Source organism: Bos javanicus, chromosome 6 (assembly GCF_032452875.1).
Source record: "Bos javanicus breed banteng chromosome 6, ARS-OSU_banteng_1.0, whole genome shotgun sequence".
Taxonomy (NCBI): Eukaryota; Metazoa; Chordata; class Mammalia; order Artiodactyla; family Bovidae; genus Bos; species Bos javanicus.
Window position 1 is genome coordinate 115,524,285 of NC_083873.1, and position 25,046 is coordinate 115,549,330.

The 25,046-nt window shown below is 64.9% G+C and overlaps 1 protein-coding gene across 2 annotated transcripts in view; it reads right to left on the reverse strand.

Moving 5' to 3' along the window:
* Positions 1 to 2,798: 2,798 nt before the first annotated feature.
* The window catches only part of DOK7 (docking protein 7), a 34,065-nt gene continuing 11,817 nt past the window's right edge, over positions 2,799 to 25,046 (reverse strand). For both annotated transcript variants that reach the window (XM_061420955.1, XM_061420954.1), the window contains exons 5-10: positions 13,146 to 13,265; positions 11,304 to 11,420; positions 9,813 to 10,492; positions 6,445 to 6,487; positions 3,220 to 3,772; positions 2,799 to 3,126 (exon numbers count right to left, since the gene is read on the reverse strand). In XM_061420955.1, the coding sequence (XP_061276939.1) occupies positions 3,300 to 3,772; positions 6,445 to 6,487; positions 9,813 to 10,492; positions 11,304 to 11,420; positions 13,146 to 13,265 (1,433 nt within the window). In that variant the 3' untranslated portion in view covers positions 2,799 to 3,126; positions 3,220 to 3,299. The remainder of the gene's footprint in view (positions 3,127 to 3,219; positions 3,773 to 6,444; positions 6,488 to 9,812; positions 10,493 to 11,303; positions 11,421 to 13,145; positions 13,266 to 25,046) is intronic.

Consider the following 25,046-nt stretch of genomic DNA (forward strand, 5'->3'; position numbering starts at 1 on the left):
CATCAATTCTTCGGCACTCAGCTTTCTTCACAGTCCAACTCTCACATCCATACATGACCACAGGGAAAACCATAGCCTTGACTAGACAAACCTTTGTTGGCAAAGTAATGTCTCTGCTTTTGAATATGCTATCTAGGTTGGTCATAACTTTCCTTCCAAGGAGTAAGTGTCTTTTAATTGCCTGGCTGCAGTCACCATCTGCAGTGATTTTGGAGCCCAGAAAAATAAAGTCTGACACTGTTTCATTAGGGAAATGCAAACCAAGACCACAGCGAGACATCACCTGGCACGGGTCACAGGCACTATTACTAGAAAGATGACAGGGTTTCCCTGGCAGCTCAGGGGCAAAGAATCCGCCTGCCAATGCAGGAGCCGGGTTCCATCCCTGGTGTGGGAAGATCCCACATGCCACGGAGCAACTAAGCCCAACAGCCACAACTCCTGAGCCCCCAGCCGCGACTACAGAAACCTGCGCTCCCGGGAGACATGCTGAGCAACGAGAGAAGCCGCTGCAGTGAGAACTCCAGGCGCCACAAGTAGAGGGCAGCCCCTCCAGAGAGAAGTCCCTGCAGCAATGGGCCCAGCGCAGCCGAAACATAAAAGTAAAATGATATAAAGACAACAGATACCAAAGGTCGGCAAGGATGTGGAAAAAGGCGGCCCTTACGCACTGCCGTAGGTGGGTGCAGCCTCCAGAGTGAAAGCGCTCAGTCATGTCCGGCTCTTTGTAACCATGCTGTCCAGGGGATTCTTCAGGCCGGAACACTGGAGTGGGTCGCCTTTCCCTTTTCCAGGGGATCTTCTCAACCCAGGGATCAAACCCAGGTCTCGTGCATTGCAGGTGGATTCTTTACCAGCTGAGCCACAAGGGAAGCTTATTCCTAAGTGGAATATTACTCGGCCGTTAAGAAATGAAACCCTGCCATTTGTGACAACTTGGATTACCTAAGAGGGCACTAGGACAGAGAAAGCCAGATGTATGGTCTCACACATACGTTCAACCTAAAAAGAAAAAACCGAACGGGTGGAACAGGTGAACACGGTTGCCAGAGATGGAGGACGGGGAGTGGATGATGACGCAGAGGGAGTCAAAAGGCTCCCGGTTACAAACCAGGCCACGGGGGCAGCGCCCAGCACGCGGCTCTAGGCAGCGATGCTGTAAGAAAAAAAAAAATCCTGAAACTCGTAAGGTGACTAGACTTACTGTGGTGCTCATTTCACAATATATACAAATATAGAACCGTAATGCTGTACATCTAAAACTAATACAATTTGTCAATTACACCTCAACAAAAAGCATTAAGCCTTCCGGTCTGACACTGATACTCCAGAATTAGGGTGCTAAGCCCTTCCCGGCCCAGGAGGCCCCCAGGCTGCAGGGCACCCCTCCGCCGGCTCTGTGTCCAACACCCTGCGGGGTCTCCCTGAGGGCTGGGGGCGCGACAGGACAGGAGTGGGGCGGGCAGTGACGGGGCTGCCTGCGGGGGCCAGGCCAGTGCTCCTCTGTCGGCAAAGTCGAGGCGCCCTTCTCAGGCCTCATTCGGGTCCAGGGCTCCTGAGACCTTTCACAGCCACAGTGGCCCGCGTGCCTCAACCCTGGTGGCTGCAACAGTTTTGCTGAGGTGACCCCAACGGACTTAGCCACCACCAGCCACCCTTCACGGCTCTGCAGGAAGGGCAGGCATTTGTTTGGTTCCCACTTGGCTCCGTGTGGCTTAGCCCCCGCACCCCAGAGCCTCGCTGGCCAGAGGGTGGCTGTCACGTGTCAGGACAAACCCCTGCCTGCCCCTGGTATTCTGATTGCTGGCTCCTCAACTGCCCCTCCAAGGTGCCCGTGGCCAGGCCTGGAAGACCCCCGTAGGGAACTGCTCAGCTTCCCATGGCCACGTGCCTCCAGGCAGGTGCTGCCCAGGAGACCCCCGGCCACCCATGGGGCAGAGGGCCAAGGGGGTGCAGGGGCCCTTCCTGGGTGCCCCCACATCCTGGGTCAGCATCACGAAGCCACGGTGGGCTCCTCTTATTCCAACAACAGGAGAACCCAGACGCCAGCCACCCGAGGCCACGGGTAACACCTGGACCCTGACCGCCTGTCCCCATGCTGCAGCGTGTGGCCCGCCCAGACCCCAACCCCCAGCTGAGGGGCCCCAACACAGCAGGAGCCCCAGACTGGGTGCTTGGCCACACTTTTCCCCCACCTGCAAAGACAGAAGCTTGCTCCCCCTGGAGTGCTGTCCATGGTCTGTGAGACTCTGACCTGCGTGTGGAGCGGCCCCGGGGCCTTTGCCTCTCACTGGGGGCGTCTGCTGGCTCAGGCTTGGTGGGGGAGGGGAGCTACATCAACCCTGGCCACATCAACGTGAGGGACCCTCCCCCAAGAGGCAGAGCACGTGGTGGGTGTCCCACAGGCTTCCCATGGTCAGACTAACCGAGGCCTGCTGGGCACTGGGTGGGATCACCGCAGGAGGCAGTAGGCATGGGTCTGCGGGGGGCGGGGTTAGGGGGGGTGGTTGGAGCCCCCACCAGGCAGAAGAGCCCTATCACATCTCTGAGACCAGGGTGGGTGGGTCCGGCCCAGCAAGGAGGACAAAAAGCCCACCACCAACTCCAGGAACTTTCCAGCACCCAGACCACCTGCACTGGCCAGGGGAGCCAGGACCACCCCTCCTGCCCACTGAGTCACGGACACGCCGGTCAACCCCCAAGGCCACGGGAAACCCCCGCCCGCCGGCCAGGGGTCCGTCCTGTGCCCCCAGAGGGACACAGCAGGAGCCCGGGCGCTCAGGAAATAACTGGCCATGTTGACAATGGAACATAAGAGATTTTAAAGATCTAAACCGTTTACAGGACTAACTCAGTGGGTCCCAGGAGGCCGACAGTCGCCGAAGGGCCCAAGGGCCACGCCCTCCAGGCGCAAGGCAGTGCTGACGGGACGGGAGGTGGGGCCCTGCAGATGGACGCCGCACACCCCCGTCGGGGCTGGAGACGAGGGTCCTCGTCACTGGGCCGCTGCCTCCAGGGAAGGTTGCGGGCAGGTCACATCCCAGGGCCAGAAACTGCTAGCCAGACGCTGCCTCGGGTCCACCGCAGCCGCTGCGGGCACCTGTCCAGGCGGCACCTCCCGCCGGCCTGGGGGCCAGAGCAGGCGTCAGAGGGGCAACCAGAGCCGTCCGTCCACCCGCCGCCGCCCCCCACCCCCCGGGCCCGGGGAAGCGCGCCCACCCTCGGTGCCGAGCCCGACCGCCGCGATGGCGCGGGGCCGCTCCCTCCGCCGTCCAGGCGCGTCGCCGTGGTCCGGCGCCTCACCGCGGGGCCGCCTTCGGCCTCTGCTCTGGCGCAGGCAGCCGCTCCTCCCGGGCCTGCGCGTGCTGGGCCCCCGCCCTGTGCGCCGCCTCGGTGGCTGCGACGTCAATCAGCGCGTAGCGGGAGGCGCCGGCCCCTGCAAGTACACGGGGTGAGCGCGGCCGGGCCGAGCCCCCCGGACCCCAGACCCCTGGACGCCCGGCCCCCCAGCCTCCCAAACCCCGGACCCCCAGAACCCCTGGACCCTCGGGACTCCCGAATCCCGGACCCCCAGACCCACGGAGGCCCTGGCCCCTCAGACCCCTCGGATCCCCGGGGGTCAGCCCCTCGCCTGCACACCCACCTCGCACACCTGCGCCCGCCTCCGGCAGCTGCAGGCCCAGGTAGTGAAGCCGCTCGGCAGGGCAGGGGCTGGTGGGCACATTCACGTAGGTGGGCGTCTCCCCACGCGGCCTCCCAGGACCCCGCGCTCCTGTGGGGACAGCAGCCATCAGTCCCCAGGCGGTGACCCCCTAGACGGTCCAGAAAAGAGCTCCCCACCGCTGCCCACCCCTCTGGCGCCTCACCTCCACCTCTCCACGGCTTCCCCGACTCCCCCCATCTTCCCGACCACCTTTGCCCACCCCACCCAGGTTTCTCCCTGCCCCTCCTACACACACACAGCGGGCACCCAGGGGTGGCCCCGATGGCCCCACTGAGCCCAAGCGACCACACTTCTGTCTTCAGCCCCTGGCCACCCAACCGTCCAGCGTCTCTCCCCACCACTTGCTCCTGGGCTCCCCAGTGCCCAATCCCCTCCCAGGCCGCCGCCTTTCCCTGCTGACAACCCCCAGCCCTCCCCCTCTCAGCTGTCCTCCTGGGTCACCCCACCTGTGTCAGGGACCCTCTCTGGGCCAGTGAGTCCTTCCCTGAGCCCAGGCCCACCCACACTTTCAGTCACAGTGACACCTCCTCCAGGATGGCCCCCGGGCACTTCAAGTCCCTTCCCCCATCAAAGAAACTGCTCCCAGCTGGCCCTCATTGGGGTCCAGGGTCCTGGCTGTCTGCGGCGTCCACCGGGGGCGTGGCCAGGTCAGGGGGTGGCCCTGCTCTGCGGGGCAGCTGGCTGAGCGCCTTCGTCAGGCAGAGGATGGGAGTGAGTCCAAGCCCCAGACATCTCAGCTCTGAGGCAGGGCTCAGAGCTCAGGGCTCTCTGTGAATCCACTGTGTCTGTAGCACAGAGCCCATCACCCCATCACCCCCGAGAAGGAGACGTCCTCCCCGAGGCCCAGCGGGCAGAGAAAGAGCCTTGGTGGGTGGCACTGGGCAGGGCCCTCTGCAGCCCCCCGCCCAGGGCGGCAAGGAAGAACCTGGCCTTGCCAAGCTCACGCTGGCTACAAGCTCCCACCCAATACACCCAAACAGCAAGGCAGGACCCCACTGTGGCCAGGCTTGGGTGGGCACTGACCCACAGAGGGGTGGACGCAGACCCTCGCCCGTGTAACCCAAGATAACAGGCAGAGGCGCCTCGGGGAGGCTCTTAGACCCAGGGGCCCAGGGGAAATCTGGGCAGACTGCCTGGAGAAGGCGGCATGTGCCAAGGGATGAAGTTGGGGGGTGTAGGGGGTGGCAAAGGCCTGGCTAGAGTGAGGAGAGCCCTTGGGGGCTGAGATGGGGTCTGAGGGGAGTCTGGGAAGGAGGCCCAGCTCCTGAAAGCCAAGGGGAGGGCTGGGGTTTGACCTGAGGCCTGGGGGACAAGCTCCCTGTTACTCAGCGGCTGGCCTTAGGTCTGGGTCCATGGTGGGCGCAGGAGTGGGAAGGGAGGGCTGTGGCAGCCCAGAGAGGCTGGTCTGCCTCGCCCCGGCCGCCTGCATGGGGTGAGGGTGCCCCCCGGAGGCCACCACCTGCCCTGGCTCCGCCAGACTCCCCTTGGCCTCCTGTCTCCCTCCCTGAGCCTTCCCTCTGAGCGTCTCGCCAGCATCTCCGAAGCCGCTCCGAGTCCTCTCCGGGCCAATCAGAGATGGAGCGGGGCTGCCCTGGCTTCTCCCTGGCCGTGCAGCAGGCCCGGCCAGACCACCCTGAGCGTGTCCTCCCCGGCCTGGGTCCGATTGTCTTCTGCTGCCCCCCAGCCCCCTGCCCAGAGGAGAGCTTCCTCGCCCCCCAGCAGATCCTGATGCCGCTCCCGGGAGCACACCCTGTGCTGGGGGCAAGGGGCAGGGGGCAGCATGCAGAACCCTGCTCCGTGTCATCGGAGGATGGTCCCGAGAGCCCCATCCTGACCGGGGGATCCCCACGCCGCCTCGCATGGGGCTCCCCCATGGCCGCTCTCTGACCCTGCATGTCCATGACCTTGACCCTCCCCTCCTGCCCCCTCCACTGCAGGCGGGCCTGAGCCCTGCTTGGCCTACAGGGGCCAACCCCAAACAGGGGGCACACCCCCTGAAGAGGAGAGGGAAAGACCTAAGCTTGTAAGGACCCCGCCCCCAGGCTGGAGGTGGCCTCTATGAACCAAGAGGACCAAGCACAGAGTGGACCCCCCAGCCGTGCCAGGCCAACCGCCCCCACCCGCGGCCCCTCCCACGCGCCCAGGCCTTCCCAGCCCAGAGCCAGCTCTGCCCAGCTGTCCCCGTGTACTGGGATGTCCCCCTAACTCACTGCCTGGGCCCCCTCCCACCACACTCCCCTGGGCCATCATCACCTCCATTCTCTATCCCCCAGGGGACAGGCTCCCTCTTAAAGGTTGGGGCTCCAGGCCAGCTCTGGACCCACCCGCCTGCCCACACACCCTCCACGGCAGGCTGGACATACTCGGCCACCTTGACCCCAACCGCTGCCTGGTGCCCCCCAGCTTAAGCCAGGGCCCACCCAGCCATGGGCTGCTGTTGGGCTGTCTACCATCCCGCTCACTGTCCGCCGTCCCCCCTCCCACCGTCCCCCTTTCCCGCCGTCCCCCTCACTGTCCACTGTCCCCCCTCCCACCGTCCCCCTCTCCCGCCGTCCCCTCACTGCCTGCCGTCCCCCTACTGTCTGCCGTCCCCCTCTCCCACAGTCCCCCTCTCCTGCTATCCCCCAATGTCCCATCTGGCAGACACTCTGGCTGGGCCGTGACCACGGCCACATCCCTTCCCCAGGCTGATGGGCGCCGGTGCCCAGGCTGAGGCCTACCTGTGTGCGTCACCAGGAGCCCGGGGGGCGTGGCAGCAGCTGCCTAGACCAAGGAGACACATGTCAGCCGTCCGCCCAGCCCCACCCCGGGCAGAGGTCGGGCTCCTTGGGTCCACCCCCTCTCAGGGCCCCACACGCCTGCCCTGACACGCACACAGCCCATGTGGGGCGACGCGGTGGCACCTCGGGGCCCTGGACGTGGCCCGCAGCCGCGCCGTGCCACACGCTCACAGCAGGTGTGTAGCCAGCTGAGGTGCTCAGGGGCTTGTCACGCCACCCCTGAGCACTGCCCACCTGCTCTAAGCAGAGCACCCTGGGTGAGCCACTCCTGGGGGCCCTGTGAGATAAGTCAAGGCCCCCAGACTGCAGGGCGGCCACTCTGGGGCGTCTGATTGGAGGCGCACATGGGCCGGAGGAGGAAGGTGGTTTGGAGACCTCAGAGCCGGGGGCTGAGTGGGAGGGGCGGAGGCAGCCCACCGTGGGCGCGGTCACTCTGCCTGGGGCTCCGCTTCGCACACCCAGGAGGAGACGGGCCCCCGCAGGGCTGGACCCAGCACCCCGGCGCGGCTGAGGGCACAGACTGGCCGTGGGGCCTCCCGGGGGGCCGTGAGCTGGAACGGGTGCAGAAGCCGACCCGCTATTCAGGGGGGCAAAGGTGCTGCCCACTCTCAGGACGCAGCACCCCAGCCCCGGCCCCAGGCCGGCTCCTGTTGGGAGCCCCGACCCGCCACCTGTGAAGAGGCCCCAGCAGGCTCCGGGACTCGGGGAGGGTGTGTCTGACCCCCGAGACCCAGGACGAGAGCCGGCTGCCCTCGGGGGTCTGGGAGCCCCCCACAGCGGCGCCTGCTTCCCAGGGCACAGCCTGCAGCCCCGACGGTGCAGCCAGGTGCTGGTGGGGCACGAGAGCAGCCCCTCCTGTCCGCCCTCCCTGGGGACCGGGGCCAGGTGGCGGCAGGCGGGCACACGTGGCCCGTGGGGTGCGGGGGGCTCTCTGGTGGCCCCGGGGGCGGGGGCGAGGAGCACGAGGCCCAGGGACCCCGGCCCATCCTACAGCCTCACGCTAGACTCCCCCTGGGAACGGGGGTGGGGGGATGTCTTTGTCACCCGCCCCATGGGCTCAGAGATGAGCACAGGTGAGCTGGAAGCCTTGTGGTGGGGAGGCGCTGTCCTGGGGCCCACCCAGCCCCACCAGGCGAGACGCCCCCCGCCCTCACCGGTCCCCTGGGCCACGCTGGGCTCAGGGGAGACTGAGATGCGGCCACCGTGGGGGCCTGGCCTCCTCCGGAGCCTCCCCAAAGGGCCTCCGTAGTCAGGGGCCACCGCCATGAAGGGCCCTGCCTCCCGCAGCCCAGGGCCCCCACTGGAAGGCCTGGGCCACCCGCTCCACCCCGGCCTGGGTCCCCCACTGAGCACTGCCCACAGTCCACCCCGCCTGCCTCGCCCCCGAGACCGCCCTTCCCCGAAGTCCCAGCCATCAGCCTCAGACGAGGAGCCCAGAGCTCACAGCCAGGACGCCCTCGCGGGGCAGGGGGCCAGCAGAAGGGAGGCCCAGCTTCCAGCCTTCCCAGCTTCCTGGCAGTTCCCTGGGCCGCCAGGGCCTCTGCCGGCTCTACTGGAGGAGCGGCCCGGTGGGACGGAGCCTGGACGCCCCCCACCCACGGCTCCGGCCGCTCCCAGCGCCTCGCTCTTTGGCAGCAAGGCCGGCGGGCCCGCTAGGGGGAAATGGAAGCGGTGTGTGTGGTGAAGACTCCCACGGAAAAGCTCCCACTAGACGCGTTGTCTCGCCAGTCCCTGGCCCCCCAGACCAGCAGCACTGCCATCCCATGTACGGGGCAGGGGGCTCCAACGGGAGAGACCCCCCAGCCTGCCTTTCCCACTGCAGTCCTGCAGGGGCCGGGTCAGAGGCTGCTCTCAGCACTCCCAGGAAACCCGGGACCCGGGTCCCCACCAAGCAGTGACCAAGGCTGAGACGTGGCCCCCCAGGACATGCAGGGAGCCTGTGATGGGGGAGTCCCGGCTGCTCTGCCGCCCACACGGGGCAGACTGGGGACGGGGGTGCTTCAGGCTCAGAGCCAGGACTCTCGCTGACCCAGAAGGTGGGGGGGTCCACCCTCTCTGGACGCAGGGAGCCACCTGCCTGAGCCCAAGCGGACCACTGAGGACTGCGCTGTGGTCTCCAGTGAGCGCGCGCAGACACAGGCACACGCGCGCACACCTGGCACACACGCATCACACACATCACCTGGACATGCAACACGTGCACACAGGACACACGCCACGTGCAACTGCATGCATGTGTACACGCATGTGCACGCCACATGCCACGCTTGCGTACACGCCTCATACACAGTGCACGCGCATGCACATGTCACACGCGGACACACACCACACACGCATGCGCGGGCCCTGGGGGCTGGCCGAGGCCACTCTCCTGGTTCATGCTTCTGGCGTGTTCAGGCTTAAGGCCGACCAGACAGGCAGGGCCTTGTGCAGCTGCGACCCGCGGGCCAAAGGAGGCCCCTGGATTTCAGAGACAGCGAAAGGCCCCAAGCGGCAGGGCTGGGGCAGGAGGCGAAGAGAGCCAGCCACACGGAAAAGGACACGACGGTAAGAAAAAACAATTTTATTTCCAGTCTAAGAAGGTCTTACAAACGGTGTCAGGTTTTAAAAATGTGAAAAGAGCAACAAACAGTCTTCAGCCGACACTGAAGGTACAAAGCGGAACATTTACAGGTGAGCTGAGCGCGGGACGCCCGCCGGCCGGAGCCCAGATGAGCGGCCACGGGCCTCGCCTTCCACGGGGGCGTCCGGAACCAACCGCGGCGCCAAGGGACACAGCAGGCCACGCAGCCCAAGTCCATGCAGGTGAGCAGGCCGCCCCCGAGGGCGCACGCGGTGCCTGGGGCCCCAGAACGGGAATGGACAGCCCCACCCTGCACCTTGTGGCCCTGACCACCGACCTCCAGCTCGGCCAGGAGTGGGAGTTGGGGGGTGGTCCTGGGGCTTCTGACACGAGCCCGACCCTGCCCTTCCCCGCCCACAAGAGGCCGCTGTGAGTGAGCCACGGAGGTGCCAGGGTCCCGAGAGCAGACCCCCGCCAGCCAGCAGGCCCCCTGAGCCTCGGGGTCCTGTTCAGAGGTTGGGACACCTGCGGGCGCAACTTCAGCCAGGAGGCGCAAGGGCCAGGCAGGTGGAGGCCCCTGGGACGCACGTTGAGGGGCACAGGGAGGTCCTCGGGTTCTGCCTCCCTGAACCTGCCCAGGACACAGCCCTCCCTGCAGGCTGGGCCCCCACCCTCAGCCCGGGCCCGGCCTACCAAGCCCAGCGCCCACCCCGGGCCACCACCACCCTCAGGGAGGGGGCTTTACCTTCAGTCCTCCGCAGATGGGACACGCGGAAAAGAGCGCGGGAGGGGGCCCGGCGTGGGGGGCGCCGGCTTCCCAGGACTCGCCGGCCCCTGCCGCTGCCTCTGGCGCCGGTCCCCGCCGTCTCTCACCAGGCCAGCCAGCGGTACACCCCGAGTCCCGGGCGGTGCCCGCCTCGGGGCTGCCCGGTGCAACGGGGGGCTGGTCCCGGGGCGCCTGGCGCAGGCTGCGGGGCGTGTCGTAGTGCGGCCGTGGGGCGGCGGGCACCTGGTACTCAGACACCCCGGGCGGGCAGGCGCACAGGCCGGGCTCCGGGGCCCCAGCCGCCGGCAGGCTGAGTAGGGAGCCGAGCTCGTCGCCGGCCCGCCACACGTCCAGGCTGCTGCCCGCGCATGACGAGAAGCTGCCGGAGTAGGAGGAGTGGCTGCCCGTGGCGATGCCGCTGTCCGAGGAGCTCTGGCGGCCAACCTCCTGCAGCTGCCGTGGCCGCAGCGGCTTCGGGGCGGGCCTGGCGGTGCCCGGCGTGGCTTCCCCAGGGGCCTGGGCGGCGGCCAGCCCAGGGCCCTCCTGCGATGTGCTGGCCGAAGACGAGGACGGCTCTGGCCACGGCGTGAGCCGGCTGCTGGCGCTGACGTCCGAGTGACTGGCCTCTGATGACGAGCTGGACACGCTGCGGTCGTCCCCTGGGTGGGAGAGCCTGGGGCTGAGGCTGTAGAGGGGCTCGGCCACTCAGGTGGGCGGGGGGTGGGGGAACCTGGGTGGGAGGCTGACGCCCGGCCCCTGAGGCCCCCCGCCCTGCGGAGGGCTTGCGCTCATCACGCTCATCACGCTGGGACGGCTCACACATCCCCTCCCCAGACTCCGCCCCCAAGGGTTCGCCCCCCCAGGACGGCCCCCTCCCCACGTCAACGCTCTCCCAACTGTTGCCCTGGGAACCAGACGTGAACCCCCTTCTCTAAGGAGACGGCAGCCCCGGGCACACCTGAGATCCCCTGCTAAGGGGCCTGGACGGGCCGCTGTCCCCAGCGTGCATCCGTAGGGCTGTTGAGGACAGAGAACCTGCAGGGCTCCTCTGCCTCTGGCCCAGGAGACCCCGGTGCCGCCCCTCCTCTGGAGAGCTGCAGGGCCCCCTCAAGGGTCGTCAGCCCCTTCTGTCCCTCTCCCCATGAACCACAGCAGCGGGGGCGGGGTGGGGGGGCTCTGCTCCCAGCAGCTGACACCTCGGGCCCCCGCTCTGGGCACAGATGGTGCAGCCATGCTCGGTGTTGCGGGTGGGCGGGAAAGAATTCAAGCCCAGCCCGCCAGCCGACTCCGCGGCAGCACCACAGCCCAGTCGGCATCCAGGCTGGAGCTGGGTGAGTGTGGCCCCTTTGTGAGCGGGGCAGAGGGGTGGACAGGAGCTGGGGTAGGGGGGCAGGGAGGGCAGCTTAAAGGAGCGGCCCCAGACCCAGGGCCGCCAGACCTCCCCCGACCTCAGCCGGGTCACTGCCCTACCTCCGCTGCCCGGCCGGCCGGAGTGAGAGAGGAGGCTGAGCCGCTTCTCCAGCTGCAGGGCTTCCAGGGCCTCCTGCGCCACCCTTTCCTCCAGGGCGGGGCCCCCAGGGCTCGGGTCTGCAGCAGAGCAGAGTGTCAGTGAGGACGCGGCCCCAGGCCTGAACAGGCAGCGTCTTCCCCGTGACCCCAATGCCGTCGAAGCCCTGAGGACCCTGGTCCAGCCCCAACATCAGGACAGAGCCCCTGGGAGCCCCTCACCATGCCTGCACACCAGCCACTGGAGCCCAAGATCAGGGTACCCCAAACATCCCCATACAGGTGCCCCGGCCACCATCCTGTGTCTTGGGCCCAAGGAAAGGACAGTCCCTCAACCACCAGCTGATGGCCCTGGCCCAAAGCGGACAGTCCCTCCAGGGGGGCGGTCAGGATGCCAGGACACCCTCCTGCGGCTGGCGGGTCTGCAAGACGCTAGCGCTGGACGACTCGCGGCCCCACCCCTCACCCTCCCTGAGCCTGGCATCCGCGTCTGCACCCCAGTCACGATAGGGCCCAGGTAGGAACGCACAGGACACGTGCTCAGGGCAGGGGAGCCTCGGAACTCTAATCTCTCTCTTCCTCCTCGCAGCTCTGTCTGTCTGAGGCAGGCCCTGCCTCCGGGCCTTGATGTCTGCACGGCCCCGGGCGAGCCGCTGTCGGCTGGAGGAGACACTCCAAGATCCCGGAGGGTTAAGGCTGCACACCCAGTGGAGGCCGCATCTCAAGAGTCCCTGACGATCATGGGCCTCGGTGGGACGCCAGCCAGGCTCAGAGGGCAGAGCCCCACCAGCTCCATCCACACTCCACGTGTCCACCCCTGCTCTGCCCACACCCTCCCCATCCATGCCACCCACACCCACCTGTGGCTGCAAGGCAGGAAGGTGCCAGCAGAGGGCACAGCCGTGCCACCCAGCAGAGCCTGGGCAGCGGGGCTCTGGTCCCAGGAGCCCCGTCCCTGCAGCTCATCTCCCCGCCTCCCCCCAGCTCACTGCAGGGGTTGGGGGCCCAGGGGCCGAGGTAGAGAAAGGGGGGACCTAACACAGCCCCAGCCTCCCGAGAAGGCCCACCTGACCCCTGTCCAGCTGCGGGGCTCAGGCAAGGAGGCCACAGCTGGGAGCTCAGTGACTAGCTGCTGCCCGACGCAGGCCTTGGTCTCCCACCTGGACCAGGGGACAAGCGCCCCTCACGGGGGCCAGGGCAGCAGCGGCAGTCCTGGGTACCACCGCCCAGAGGGCCTCGGCCCCAGGGAGCGGCGATGCCCAGGGCCCACCTTTGTCCCTCCCAGGGCGGCTGTCCCCGAGCTGGTGGGAGGGACAGAGCTCACCCGGTGTGAGGAAGTGCCCGGCTAGCATGCCCTCCAGGGGCCGGCAGCATTCCCGGCCCAGGACTCTTGAATAAGAGGGGCGCCCCGCCCACGCCAGGGAAGCGGGGAGAAAGCCAGGCCAGCTCAGTGCGGCGGCCCCTGCCCCCACCACCCCGACGTGTGGACACTGAGACCCCACCTCACAAGGCGGCCTCCAGCCCAAACACCGGCTCAGTTGGGGCCAGAAACCTGACCCCAGCCACCTGGGGCAAGGCTCCCAGCCAGGTCTGGGAGGCAGGCCCCGCTCAGAAGGTCTCAGCAGGGCGCTTCCAGGCTGTGGTCTCATGCTGGTCCCCGAAGCCACGGCCTCTGAGCGTCTTGTGGAGGAGGGGCTGTGCAGGTGTGAGCGCCCCCCACCCTGGGAGCCCAGTGGGGGGTCACAGCAGCAGCACCCCCAACCCTCCTGCCAGGCCAGGCGCCCCCTCCACCCACCATGCACTCACCTGGGAGAACCGGCCGCAACCCGAAGGGGCCCTTGGTGGGGGAGATGCCTCGGACGATGCAGTCGAACAGGAAGCTGATCTGGTCTCCCTCGGTGGAAGACAGGAAGAAGACCCCAGCCCCTGCACAGGGAGGATGGACGCCACTGTCAGCCTCTCCCAGGGCTTTGGTGGCGTGGGACCCCCCGAGGTGGGCGTGGGACGCCAGGTGGAGGCTGCCACAGAAGCCAAGCAAACCCGCGAGCCTCCCCAACCCCTGCACCAGGGCGATGTGAGCCTCTTCCCCGCCTGAGGAAAACGCACAACTCGCCCAGGAGGCTGCGGCACACGCAGCTCTCCCAGGCCTGTGGGCACCAGGCTGGGCTGAGCAGCCTGGGTGGGGTGGGGGAGGGTGTCCTGCCCACTGGTCCCCGGCCGTCAGCCGTCTCCCGACTCCCAGGCCAGCGTGAGGAGCCGGGTGACTTCTGAAGGACGAGGGCCATGGCGGAGGGTGGCCGGAGGCCGAGGGGGGCGTCCTGCCTGCACAGAGCACCCGGCAGCCCCTCCCCACGGCCCGCGCTCCTCTGGGGTGGGCGGGTGCACCCCCGAGGAGGCAGCTGTGGGGCCCGGCTTCCTTGTCTGGGGCTGTGCTGAGAGGCCTGGCCCCCTCTGAGGCCTCTCCTCTTCCTGGGCATGTCCTCAGGGTGGGGGGCCCTGGAGCACCCCCACCCCGGCACTCTCACCCACAGAGAGGGTCCAGGGAACACTCATATCTTGAGATAAAGGAAGGTCACTGTGGCTCACGCAGAAGTCAACTTGAATTTGATGCTAACTGAAGCCGCCTGTTTGCAGCTTGTCAAACACACACTGTACATCTGCTTTGATCATAAAAAAGGGCATCCTGACCAGACGTAAAGAACGTCCGTGTTAAAAAGGACAGTGCTGGCCCTCCGTCCAGGGTGAGATCCCTCCCCAGGTGCCAAGGCCACGCTGACTCACTGCGCATGGGCCGGTCGTTCTTTTGCGGGGAAGAGGAACCGTGAAAACATGTAACCCTGACTTCTTTAACGCTCTTTGTTCTGACGAGATAAACTCCAATAAAGCCGCTGAAAACCCCTGCTTCTGCAGAGCTGTTTGGCCAGCAGGACGGGTCAGTCCTCGGGTGGGGCTCAAACAAAAGTCTTCTTTGTTCTCGTGACTGAAGTTTTGTTGATCACAGTTGTTGACGGATGGGGAGGCTGGCTAGGATCCTAGCCCCTAGGAGCGGGAGCGGGGCAGGGGAGGGCTGGGGAGGAGGAGGGGGCGCCTGGGCCTGCAGGGAGCCTGGATGAAGAACGGCAGGGGGGAGCCCGCCAGCGTGAATGGAGTCCCGCGGCCTCGTGAATGGGGACGCCAGGTCCCGCGGGCCGCACGCCCGGGCATGGTGTCACCGCCCAAGAATCCCTCGTGCCTCCGCCGTCTGCCCAAAGAAAGGCCAGCCCCCCGCACGGAGGAGGAGGGCACTCGGGGTGGGGCGGGCGGGCCAGGGAAGCAGCACAGTGAAGCCGGCCTGGTGACGCTCGCCTGCCCCGGATTCCATGGCCCCGGGCCAGCCCCACACGTGGCGATGCTGCTGTGCCCCAGGGCGGCCCCCCAGGGCCCTAGCTGGTGACACGCCTGCTGGAGAGACAGGAAACAGAGGCCCCTGGGGGCGGGGCATGCCTGGGCACCACGGAGCCCCGACCTTAAGCAGAGTGAGGGCACCCCCCTCCTGCCCACGGGGCCCCCTCTAGGGCCCCCTGCGGCTTGCTGCCTGCAGGGCTGGGCGGGGTCTCTCTCTCCTGGCCCCAGGGGAGGGGGGGTGGTGCTGACCAAGAACTCAAGCCGGGACCTTGGCCGACAGTGGGCGGACAGGGAGGAGGCCCTGTCCCGGCCGCCCCGCTCAGCTGGGGCCAGGCCTCTAATCCCGAGCTTACGGTCAGCTGGCAGCGGCGGTGGCACAGCCAGTCCCCCAACTATAAAAAACTGCATCACAGGAGAGAGCGGAGCCGGCGGCACTCCAAGGGCGTCTGCGGGCTCCTGCTCCCGCACCGGCCGCCACCCCACCTCCTTGGCAGCCCCAGGGCCTCCCGAGGGGGACGTGAGTCTCTGAGGGCCCACCCGAGCCTCGTGACCAAGAGACGAGGCCGCCCAGACCCAGCGCCGACCGCCCACTGACCCGGGCTCCCCTCTCCAGCCCAGGCTTTGAGGAGCGAACACACCTGGCCCGCCTGGCATACCTCCCCAGGGGGCGGCCACATCTGTAAGCCCCCTCCCCGCTCCCCTGCCTAGGACAGCCCTCAGCCACACGTCACCACCCTTCTCCTGTTGAGACTCTGCTCCTGTGACGTGGCCTTCCCTGGCCCCTGACCCCCGTGCTCCTGGTGACACTTTCATGGGACCCCTCCTCTGGGGCAGACCCGGGACCCTTCCCCTCCCTTGTGTGGACGCTGTCCAGGCCGCCAGGCCCAGCACCTTGAGGCAGGACCACTTCTGGCCCTTCTGTGGCCTCCAGTGTCTAACTCAGGGCCAAGCCCCAGGAGGGGCCCCTACTGAGCGTGGACGGAAAGAGTGGGGTGTGGAGGCAACCGGGGCCCTGCCCCTTCCCAGACGCCCCTCCCCAAGACAGGGTCTCCACGTTTCCTGTTTGCTTGTGTGTCCGCGAGGAGGGCGCAAAGCTAGAGCCTGGCCCCGTCTTGCCTTGTGCAGGAGGGCTCCAAAGTCACTGAGGACGGCGACCACGGCCATGAGACTGAAAAACGCCTGCTCCTGGGAAGGAAGGTTATGACCAACCTGGACAGCATGTTAAAAAGCAGAGACCTTACTCTGCCAACCAAGGTCCGTCTAGTCAAGGCTATGGTTTTTCCAGTGGTCATATATGGATGTGAGAGTTGGACCATAAAGAAAGCTGAGCGCCGAAGAATTGATGCTTTTGAACTCTGGTGCTGGAGAAGACGTTTGAGAGTCCCTTGGACTGCATGGAGATCCAACCAGTCCATCCTGAAGGAGATCAGTCCTGGGTGTTCATTGGAAGGACTGATGTTGAAGCTGAAGCTCCAGTACTTTGGGCACCTGATGGGAAGAGCTGACTCATTTGAAAAGACCCTGATGCTGGGAAAGATTGAAGGCGGGAGGAGAAGGGGACGACAGAGGAGGAGATGGTTAGATGGCATCACCGACTCAATGGACACGAGTTTGAGCAAGCTCCAGGAGTTGGTGATGGACAGGGAGGCCTGGCGTGCTGCAGTCCATGAGGTTGCAGAGTCGGACACAGCTGAGCAACAAATGAACTGAACAGATGTGGTCACTGCCACCATGCCCCTCCCACCCGCCTCCTCTCATCCGTGTCCGTGAAGCCTCCACTCCACCCCGAAGCGGGTCCGGTCCCCTCCCCCGAGCTCTGGACCACAGGAACTGGCAGAAGGGACACTCTACAGGGTTTGGGGCCCAGGCATGAGGGGCTGGCAACCCCCAGATTCCCTGTCTTGGAACCAGCCACCCGAGTTGTCCTGTTGGAAGGTAAGGCCCAGAGGAGAGCTGAGGCATCCCGGCCAGTAGCCAGCACCAGGGCCCCAGGCCATGCCTGAGGCCACCCACCAAATGCCACTGCCCAAGTGACTCCGGCCCACCGCGTGGAACAGAGGGAGCCCTGCAGACCGCTGACCCACAGAGTCGCAGCCAGGAAACGGCGCTAAGGTTTGGGGGTATCTGTCTCCCAGCAATAAGTAACATGGAAAATGAAGATTCGGAGGAGCGCATCCTGCCCAGCAGGAAGCGGCTACCTGCAGGCTCACAGCCACTTTTCACTCTGGAGACAGATGCTATGGGTCATAGGGGGTGCAGCAAACCTCACTCCCATCATAAATGCAACTGCTCCTGGGGAAGAATATCTCCAGGGGGAAAGCATCACGTTCAACTTGAAGATTCACTAGCCGTGAGAAAGAAAACCTTCCTTCAAACGTCCGATGAGCCCGATTAGATCCAGGCTGATCCCTCTCTTTAATCTCCAGTGTCCAGACCTTTGTCCCTGGATCTCGGTGTCCCCAGCTCCTCAGAGAATTCCATTCTCTGCTGGCAAAGACCACACAGCAAAGGCCAGTCGGGGACAGAGCCTCTGAAGGACTTTCCTGCTGAGAAGGTTCTACAAAGCTCCGTCCACACAGCACTGGTTATCAATCAGAAAGCTGGCAGAGCTAAGCTGGCTGAGCCTTGGGATGTTATTTTGCAGTTTCCTAATAGAGTGAAACATCTACTGATTAAAGTTTCATTTGTCTCTGCCTCTATTTTGGGAGAAAGAAACAAAGTGTGATGAAATAAGTTCATGTGAAATGAAGTTTAAATCTCACCTGATCATTTCATCATACCCACTAGGAGTGGGTATTTAAACCTATTTAAACAACAGGTGTGCTATTTAAACAACACGCAGACACAAATCGGGAAACAAGTGCTGGTGAGGGTCTGGAGACACTGGGACCCTCGCACACTGTTGGTGGGAGCGTGACGTCGTACAGGAGCATGGAAGGCAGTGTGGCCATTCCTCAAAACATTCAACCAAGAACCACCATCTGATCCAGCAAGTGTATTTCTGGGCACGCACCCAAAAGATTTAAAAGTAAGGTCTGCAAGAGATATTTGCCTGCCCGTGTTCACAGCGACATCATTCACAATAGCCAAATGTGGACACAGTCCAAGTGTCCATCGACAGATGGACGGATGAACACAATGTGTTCCGTCCACACAGCGGAATCTGATTCAGCCTGAAAAAGGAAGGAAAGTCTAACACCTGCTGAACGCGGATGAGCCGTGAGGATGCTGAGCCAAGTGAGACAGGCCAGTCACAAGAGGACAGATCCTGAGTGATTCCACTCAGATGAGGTCCCCAGAGTTGTCAAACTCAGAGGCAGAAAGCAGAATGAGGGGTGTGGGCTGGGCGGGGAGGGGAGCACGGAGCTGGTGTTTGATGGGGACAGAGTTCTGGACGATGACGAGGTTCTGGGGACGTCGGTGGTGATGGGGGCACAACCATGTGAACGGACGTGCTCGCTGCCACTGAACTACAAAGCGGCTTAAACGGTGCAGTGTGCATCGTGTGGGCTTGGCCAGGGTGAACCAAAACCAGGGGCAAATACCAAACAAGCTCTCCGGAGAGTAGGCTCTGTCCCACCCTCCAGCGAGGCACCTCCCCACCCCACCCTGCCACCACCCAACAGGATGCAGCCACGCGGTCCAGGCACCTCACATCCTCGGAGCAGCTCCCGCTAAACGCCAGGAGCTCATCCTAATCACCCTGACAATGCCCCCTGCACACGGGAAGGGGGGCACCCAACCCCACCCTGAGCAGACAGCAGGGGCGTCAGCCTTGGCCCTGGACTCTGTCCCTGGGTGGATGCTGGCCTCCAGCTCCCAGTCACCCACCGACACCCTGCTCCAGCCAAGGCCACTCACTGGTGACCCACCTTCCTCCAGCGCTCCCCCCACTGCCCCCACAGGGACGCACTGGACACCTGCCCAGGTGAGGGGCCCCTCAGGCGAGCCTGGGACCTTGCTTTCCTCTGCGTCTCCCCAAGTGCTGGCTGAGGGTCCTGCTCTGAAATGGTGTCCTGAATGACTCGGCCACGGAGAAGGCCTGCCCTTCCCCACCTCCACCCTGTCCCCCAGGGGTGCAGGAGGACAGTGGACTGGGTCAGCTGGTGTCCCCACCCCTGCATTGGGACAGGGAGCTGAGGTGCAGGCCGGGGAACAGCAGGTAGAGACCCACACCCAGGCCCCACTCACTGCATGGTGCCTGCCGCCCGCATGGTGAGACTCGGAGGCCCAGGTAGGAAGGACACTGTTCAGACAGAGTGCCCACCTCTGGGAGAATTCTGCCAAGCACGCCTGCCAGCCCGGAGCCATCACGGAAGTAGGGGCTGGTGCCACCCACCCAGTCCCTGCAGGGCAGTCTGGCCAGCAGAAGGGTCTCTCCCTGGGAGAGTGAGACTCAGGGTCCCCTCTAGGGGACGCTGTCACCCCGGCCCAGGCGCCTGGCTGCGCCAGCAGCAGACACTCCTTGGCCAGAGACCAGCTGGTGCGGTCAGTCCCGACCCACGAGAGGCTGCGAAGCTGGGTCCAGGTCACCGCGTGGTACACGCCTCGCAGGCAGGGGCACAGGAAGCCGGGGCGGTGCAGATGAAGGACTGAGGCTCGGAGAGGCTGAGATGAGTCAGACTCATCCTTGGGGGCCTCGGGAGAGCCGCACTTTCTGCCCACGGACCACCTTTCTCCCACGTGAAGATGTGGGACACGGCTCACTGGCCATCACGTCCAGATGGTCCCACGAGGCCACCCTGCCCGTCCCCGAGGATGCACTGGGCCCGCTTTTTGGCCTGGGAGGAGACAGACTGAAGCCAAATGCCCCGAGAAGGAGTCCTGGAGGCCGCTGAGAGCCAGTCCTGGTGCCAAGAGGCGCTGGCTGGGCACCGAGGGGGGTCACCTCGCTCAGACAGACTAGGGCAAGTCTTGGGCTGCTCTGTGCCTCAGTGTCCCCATCTGTAAATGGGCACGTGCACACACCGCTGAGGGTGGGTGTGTGGATCTGGGCCCCACCAGGTGGGCCTCCTGCAGGGGCCTCCTGCTGACTACCACGCTTAGGCCCCTCTCTCCCTGACCCTGAGTGACCTCGGCCTCCCTGGACATGCAGAGGCTCCAGAACCATCCCCGGCTGCACATGCCATCGTGGGCTGCAGAAAGGTGGCAGATCCCGCTCCGACTCAGGCCTGGAGAGCACGGACCTCGGGGCAGAGGGCTGAAATCGACCGCAAGTCTGTCCAAAGTGTGACGGGGCTCTAGACCCAAAGGGAGACTCCGCCTCCAGGGGTAAACCTGATCTGGCTCTGGACGGGCTCTGAACCCTGTCTGGGGGCCTTCCCCTCCCATGGGCCGAGCCCGGGAGCTCAGCCCAGGCCCACCTCCGCAGACCCTCCGCTCGGTGTCCTCACCACCCACCCTAGCTGGCCCTCCTCCCACTCCCTTCCTAAGGCTCCTGAACCTGCAGGCCCCGCCCCCAGCCTCCTCACACCCCGCCTCCCTCCTCCCAGCACTCTGGGGCCAAAGCTACCACCCTCGACAGGCTTGCTGCTGGCACCATCCCGCTCCAGCACCTTCCAGGGCTCCCTGCTACCCTAGGAACACAGCCCAGCTCTGGTCCAGCCTCCAGGGCCTCCCGTAACCGGGACACGGCTTCCGCCTTTGACCTCACCTCTGCCACTCTACCAGGGTCCCCCCACACACTGTTCCTGCCACCAGCCACGCTAATGTCTGTCTGGAACCCCTTTTCTCTTCCCTCCACTCTACCCTACCTTCAGCAGCCAGGCTCAGTTGAACTATTTAACCTGCAGAGGCCGTATTCAGGCTTAGCCCGTGAGGGCCTCCCCAGCCTCCCCAGCCTGTGGCCCTTGCAGGCTCCCCTCACACCCCTGAGGACTCTGAACGTCCTTGTCTTCTCACATAGCCTGAGCCTTCGCGGCGCAGCATGGGCTCCCCACTCCAACCCTGCACCCAGGGCCAGGCACAGAGAATCCCCTGAACACATTCGCCCCTCCTCCAGACTCCCAGGCTGGAGACCACGGCTCTAGCAGCTCCAGCAAGACCAGCATCTGGACCACAACGCCTACCAGAGGCGGCCGAGGGCTGTTCGGCGCTGGACACACGAGCACAGCAGTCTCTCCTGCTCCGGAGCATCCCCCTGTGCCCACTTGCTTGTTCTTGTTGTTCAGTCGCTAAGCCACGCCCAGCTATTTGTGACCCCATAAACTGTCCTCCAGTATCTCCCGGAGTTTGCTCACACTCATGTCCATCGAGTCAGAGATGCCATCCAACCATCTCATCCTCTGTCGTCCCCTTCTCCTCCTGCCTTCAATCTTTCCCAGCATCAGGGTCTTTTCCAATGAGTTGGCTCTTCGCATCAGGTGGCCAGAGTATTGGAGCTTCACTATAATTGGTTACATATATATATATATTCACTATACTCACTTATATATCCGTGAAGAATTGATGCTTTCGAGCTATGGTTTTGGAGAAGACTCTTGAGAGTCCGTTGAACTGCAAGGAGATCCAACCAGTCCATCCTAAAGGAGATCAGTCCTAAATATTCACTGGAAGGACTGATGCTGAAGCTGAAACTCCAATACTTTGGCCACCTGATGCGGAGAACTGACTCACTGGAAAAAGCCCTGATGCTGGGGAAGATTGAGGGCTAGAGGAGAAGGGGATGATAGAGGATGAGATGGTTGGATGGCTTCACCAACTCAATGGACATGAGCTTGAGTAAGCTCCAGGAGTTGGAGATGGATAGGGAAGCCTGGTGTGCTACGGTTCATGGGGTTGCAAAAAGTTGGACACGACTGAGCGACCGAACTGGACTGAATTGAACACTCACTTTATAAAAATGATTTACAATGCTCGCTGCTCCCCAAGGGGCCAACAGGATGGGCTGGACCCCAGGAGCCGGGAGGAGGAGAGGTGGAGCCGCAGGCGGAGGCCTGGGCGCCAGCCTTGGACTCTGCTGTCCAGTACCCGTGGAGTCCCTCCGCAGTCAAGGACCCTGATCCTTGGGGCCGCAGCCGGCTCACGCGGGAGTGGAAACACCTCGGAAGTGTCCTTGACAGGACCTGCCAATGTGAGAGACAGGGGCTTCCCCTGGCCCCTGTCCTAGAAGCTTCCACTCCCCCTTAGGCCCTGTGCAAATGCCCCCCAGACCTCCCCAAAGCCTTCCTGCCTCTGGCAGGACGCCCGCCCCCCCTCCCCTGGGTCCGCCACTCTCCCTGCGGCTGAGCCTGTCATGGGTGAAGGGTGCCCCAAATCTCTGTGCCACCCTCATCTGCATGCCCTGCCCCTGCCTGGGAGCCCTAAACATATCACCGTGATCACCCCAGAGACAGAGACCTCGGGCTCCTGTTCAAAGAATCTCATCAGGCTGCCGTCCATGTGGAGGCCACAGAAAGAACACGTCCACCCATGGGGTACCCAGAGCCACACGGAGCCCCCTCCCCTAACCCCTCCCCGACACCCAGAGGGTGCTGACCCCTCCCCCACACTCCCCAGGGCCCTCTCTTGACAGCCAGTCACTGGTGTCTCAGTGCGGGTGAGGGGCCAGGGTCCCGTCGCTGCTCTCCGGAGTGGTCTGGGGGCGTGGCTCTAGGGCCCCCGGACCAGGCAGGAGATGTTAATTCCTTCATCCAGAACCTTCCAGAGCCTTCTGGTGACTCTAACCCCTGCTCCAACTCAGGGCCCACAGGCTCACTGAGATCTGAATTCTGACACCTCCAGAGTTGGGGTGACCTTGTCATGGGCTGGATGGTGGCCCCAAAGAATAGGCTCACACCCTGTAGCCTGGGACTGGGCCCTTATCTGGAAAAGGCTCTCTGCAGGTGTGCCCAAGTGAAGGCTCTCAGACCCTCCTGAGTATCGAGGGGCCTTGACTCCAATGACCTGTGTCCCACGTGAAGTGGGACCTCGTGAAGCCAGAGCAGACAGGAGGGATGTGGCCACAAGCCTGGGAACACTTGGGACCCCTGGGGACTGGAACAGGCGGGGAGGACCCGCCCAGCCCCGGCCGAGCTTGATTTGGACAGAACGGTGAAGGGGCAGACTGTGCTGTTCTCAGGCGTGGGATGCGGTCATTCGCTACGTGGCCCCCGGAGCTGAACCAGCCACCCTCCTCCCAGGAGGCCCGCGTCCTGAGTGGACTGCTGCTCTGACCACACACACAGGGCTGCACGGTCCCTGCTCACCCTGCCTTGAGTCACCCGAGCTGGTGACAGTCTACAAACCGGCAGAGCCGCGGCCCCTGCCAGGGGCAGAGGGTCGTGTCCCTGGAGAACTGCGCCCCGTGGGACCCGCCGGGTGGCAGAGTGTTGGGAAAGGCTGGCACAGCCACCCACTGCGCCCACCGTGTTCTCTGGCCAGCGCTGGCCAGGGGCCTCCAGAGAGTCTGGAGGGGAGAGGAGGACCCCCAGGAGGGACTTTCTGTGGGAGGGAGAACCCGCCCTGGAACCCTCGGGTCCAGGCAGACCTGCCGGGCCCACCCAGGGCCCAAGGCCCAAACTTGGGCCTTGCACAGAAGCCCCAGGGCGGCCAGCCACGGTTCACGCTGTTGGCCTGCCTGCCCGGGAGAGGACTCAGCAGCCTGAGTTGCAGCTTCCGCCCTCCCAGGAAGCCCTGCGACTTCTGATGCCTGGAATCGTCGACGGTCGGAGAAGGAGCCCACCCACACCAAGAGCTGGAATTTTAAACCCTGAGGTCTCTGGTGGAAAAACATCCAGCGGACTATTACATTACGTCCGGGCAAATAAAACAGTCTCCAAGGAACTGGTCCTCCCGGCCGCCCCCGCTCGAGGGCACACACCAGCGCCAGCCGCGGCCTGCACCCCAGTCCTCACGGCAGCCACAGGCCACCCGCCCGAGTCTCGGCCCCGGGAGTCCCACTAGTCCAGCCAGGACGCTGGTCTCTGTCCCACTGGGGCCCCCAGCAGCTCCAGGGCCCCTGCCTTCTCAGGAGGGAAGGGCGGTCACACACACCAGGTGCGCTGCAGCCTGGGAGGGGGTCGGAGCAGGGCCAGGGCCCCTACCCACCCACTGCCGGCACCTCTAACGTCCAGCGGAGAGGACTCTGGACGGCAACCCGGGTGGGCCTTCCCCGCCAGCCCTGGGCGGACAGGCCAACAGCTGCGCTCACCTCTCCTTCCTGCTCGAAACCCCCGGGCAGGAAAACGCACGGGCCAAGCCTCGTGCAAGGCCTTCCGACTCCGGCTGTGGCCCCCCTGCCAGCCCCGGGGCCACCGTGCCACAGCACCCACTCCCCCAGCCCGCCTGCACCTCTGCCACGTCACCCCTCCCCACCTCTCTGCAGCATCTCAGAGCGTCTAACCTCCCTGGAGCCCAGGACGAGCCATCAGCACGAAATCCAGGGGCTGCAGGCAGCCGGCTGTCTCAGCTGCAGCTCCCACCTGCTTGTTCACCTGTCCACCCAGCTCCCCGTCAGAACCGTCCTGCCTCACAACCCCCCACCCTTGCGGAATGAGGGCCTTAGGCCCAGCCTCCAGTATGACCATGTCCTCAAGTGCATTCCCTGTACCCAGAGAAATCCGGGCACGATTGAGCTCCCGAGTGCAGGCGGGGCGGGGGGCACCCCCTCCCGCTGACCACACTGAGTGTGCGCCGGGCCCTGTGGGCGCCCCTGGCCGGCTCTGTCCTCTCCAGGGGCTGTGGGTTGGGGAGCGATCTGTGCTTCTCTAAGAGGGTAGGGGGAGGTGGAGAGAGGTAGCCTCCAGCTCAGAGCCCCGATCGCCCTCCACACGAGGGAGGAGTCTGTGACCCCCCACCAGTGTCTGGGGTCTTGGGCTGACCAAATTTGTTAGGCACAGCCCCTACCCAGGCCGCACCCTCCAGCCCAGCTCAGCGACCGTGGTCATCGAGGCAGCCCAGCAGGCAGCACTCGGCAGGACAACAGCCCGGGGTGGCCACAGACAGGCTTGGACCCTCCGGACAGAGGAGCGGAGGGACTGTCCCCCGCCCCCACAGCAAGCACAGGCCCACAGTGGCCCCCTCCACTGGGAGAACAGCGGGCTGGGGCGCTGGAACACACCCCCCGCTGCCCTGCACCCCAAACTCTCCACCCGAGGGCCTGTGTGTTCTCCCAGCTGGACGCCAGCTCCCTGCAGCGCTCACCTGGCCTCGGACGCCACCTCAGCCCTGGGGGCCCCCCAGCCTCACTGGTGGGCCCCCACATTCAGCCCTCATCGCTGATATCGGCCTGCGTGGGGGGCTCAGGGCCCACGGAGCCGATGCGTCTGCTAAGCATAGCCTCAGTGGACACGTCTGTTCTCTTTTTTTCCCGGCTGAGCGGCTCTGAAGCCCTGTGACCAGGAC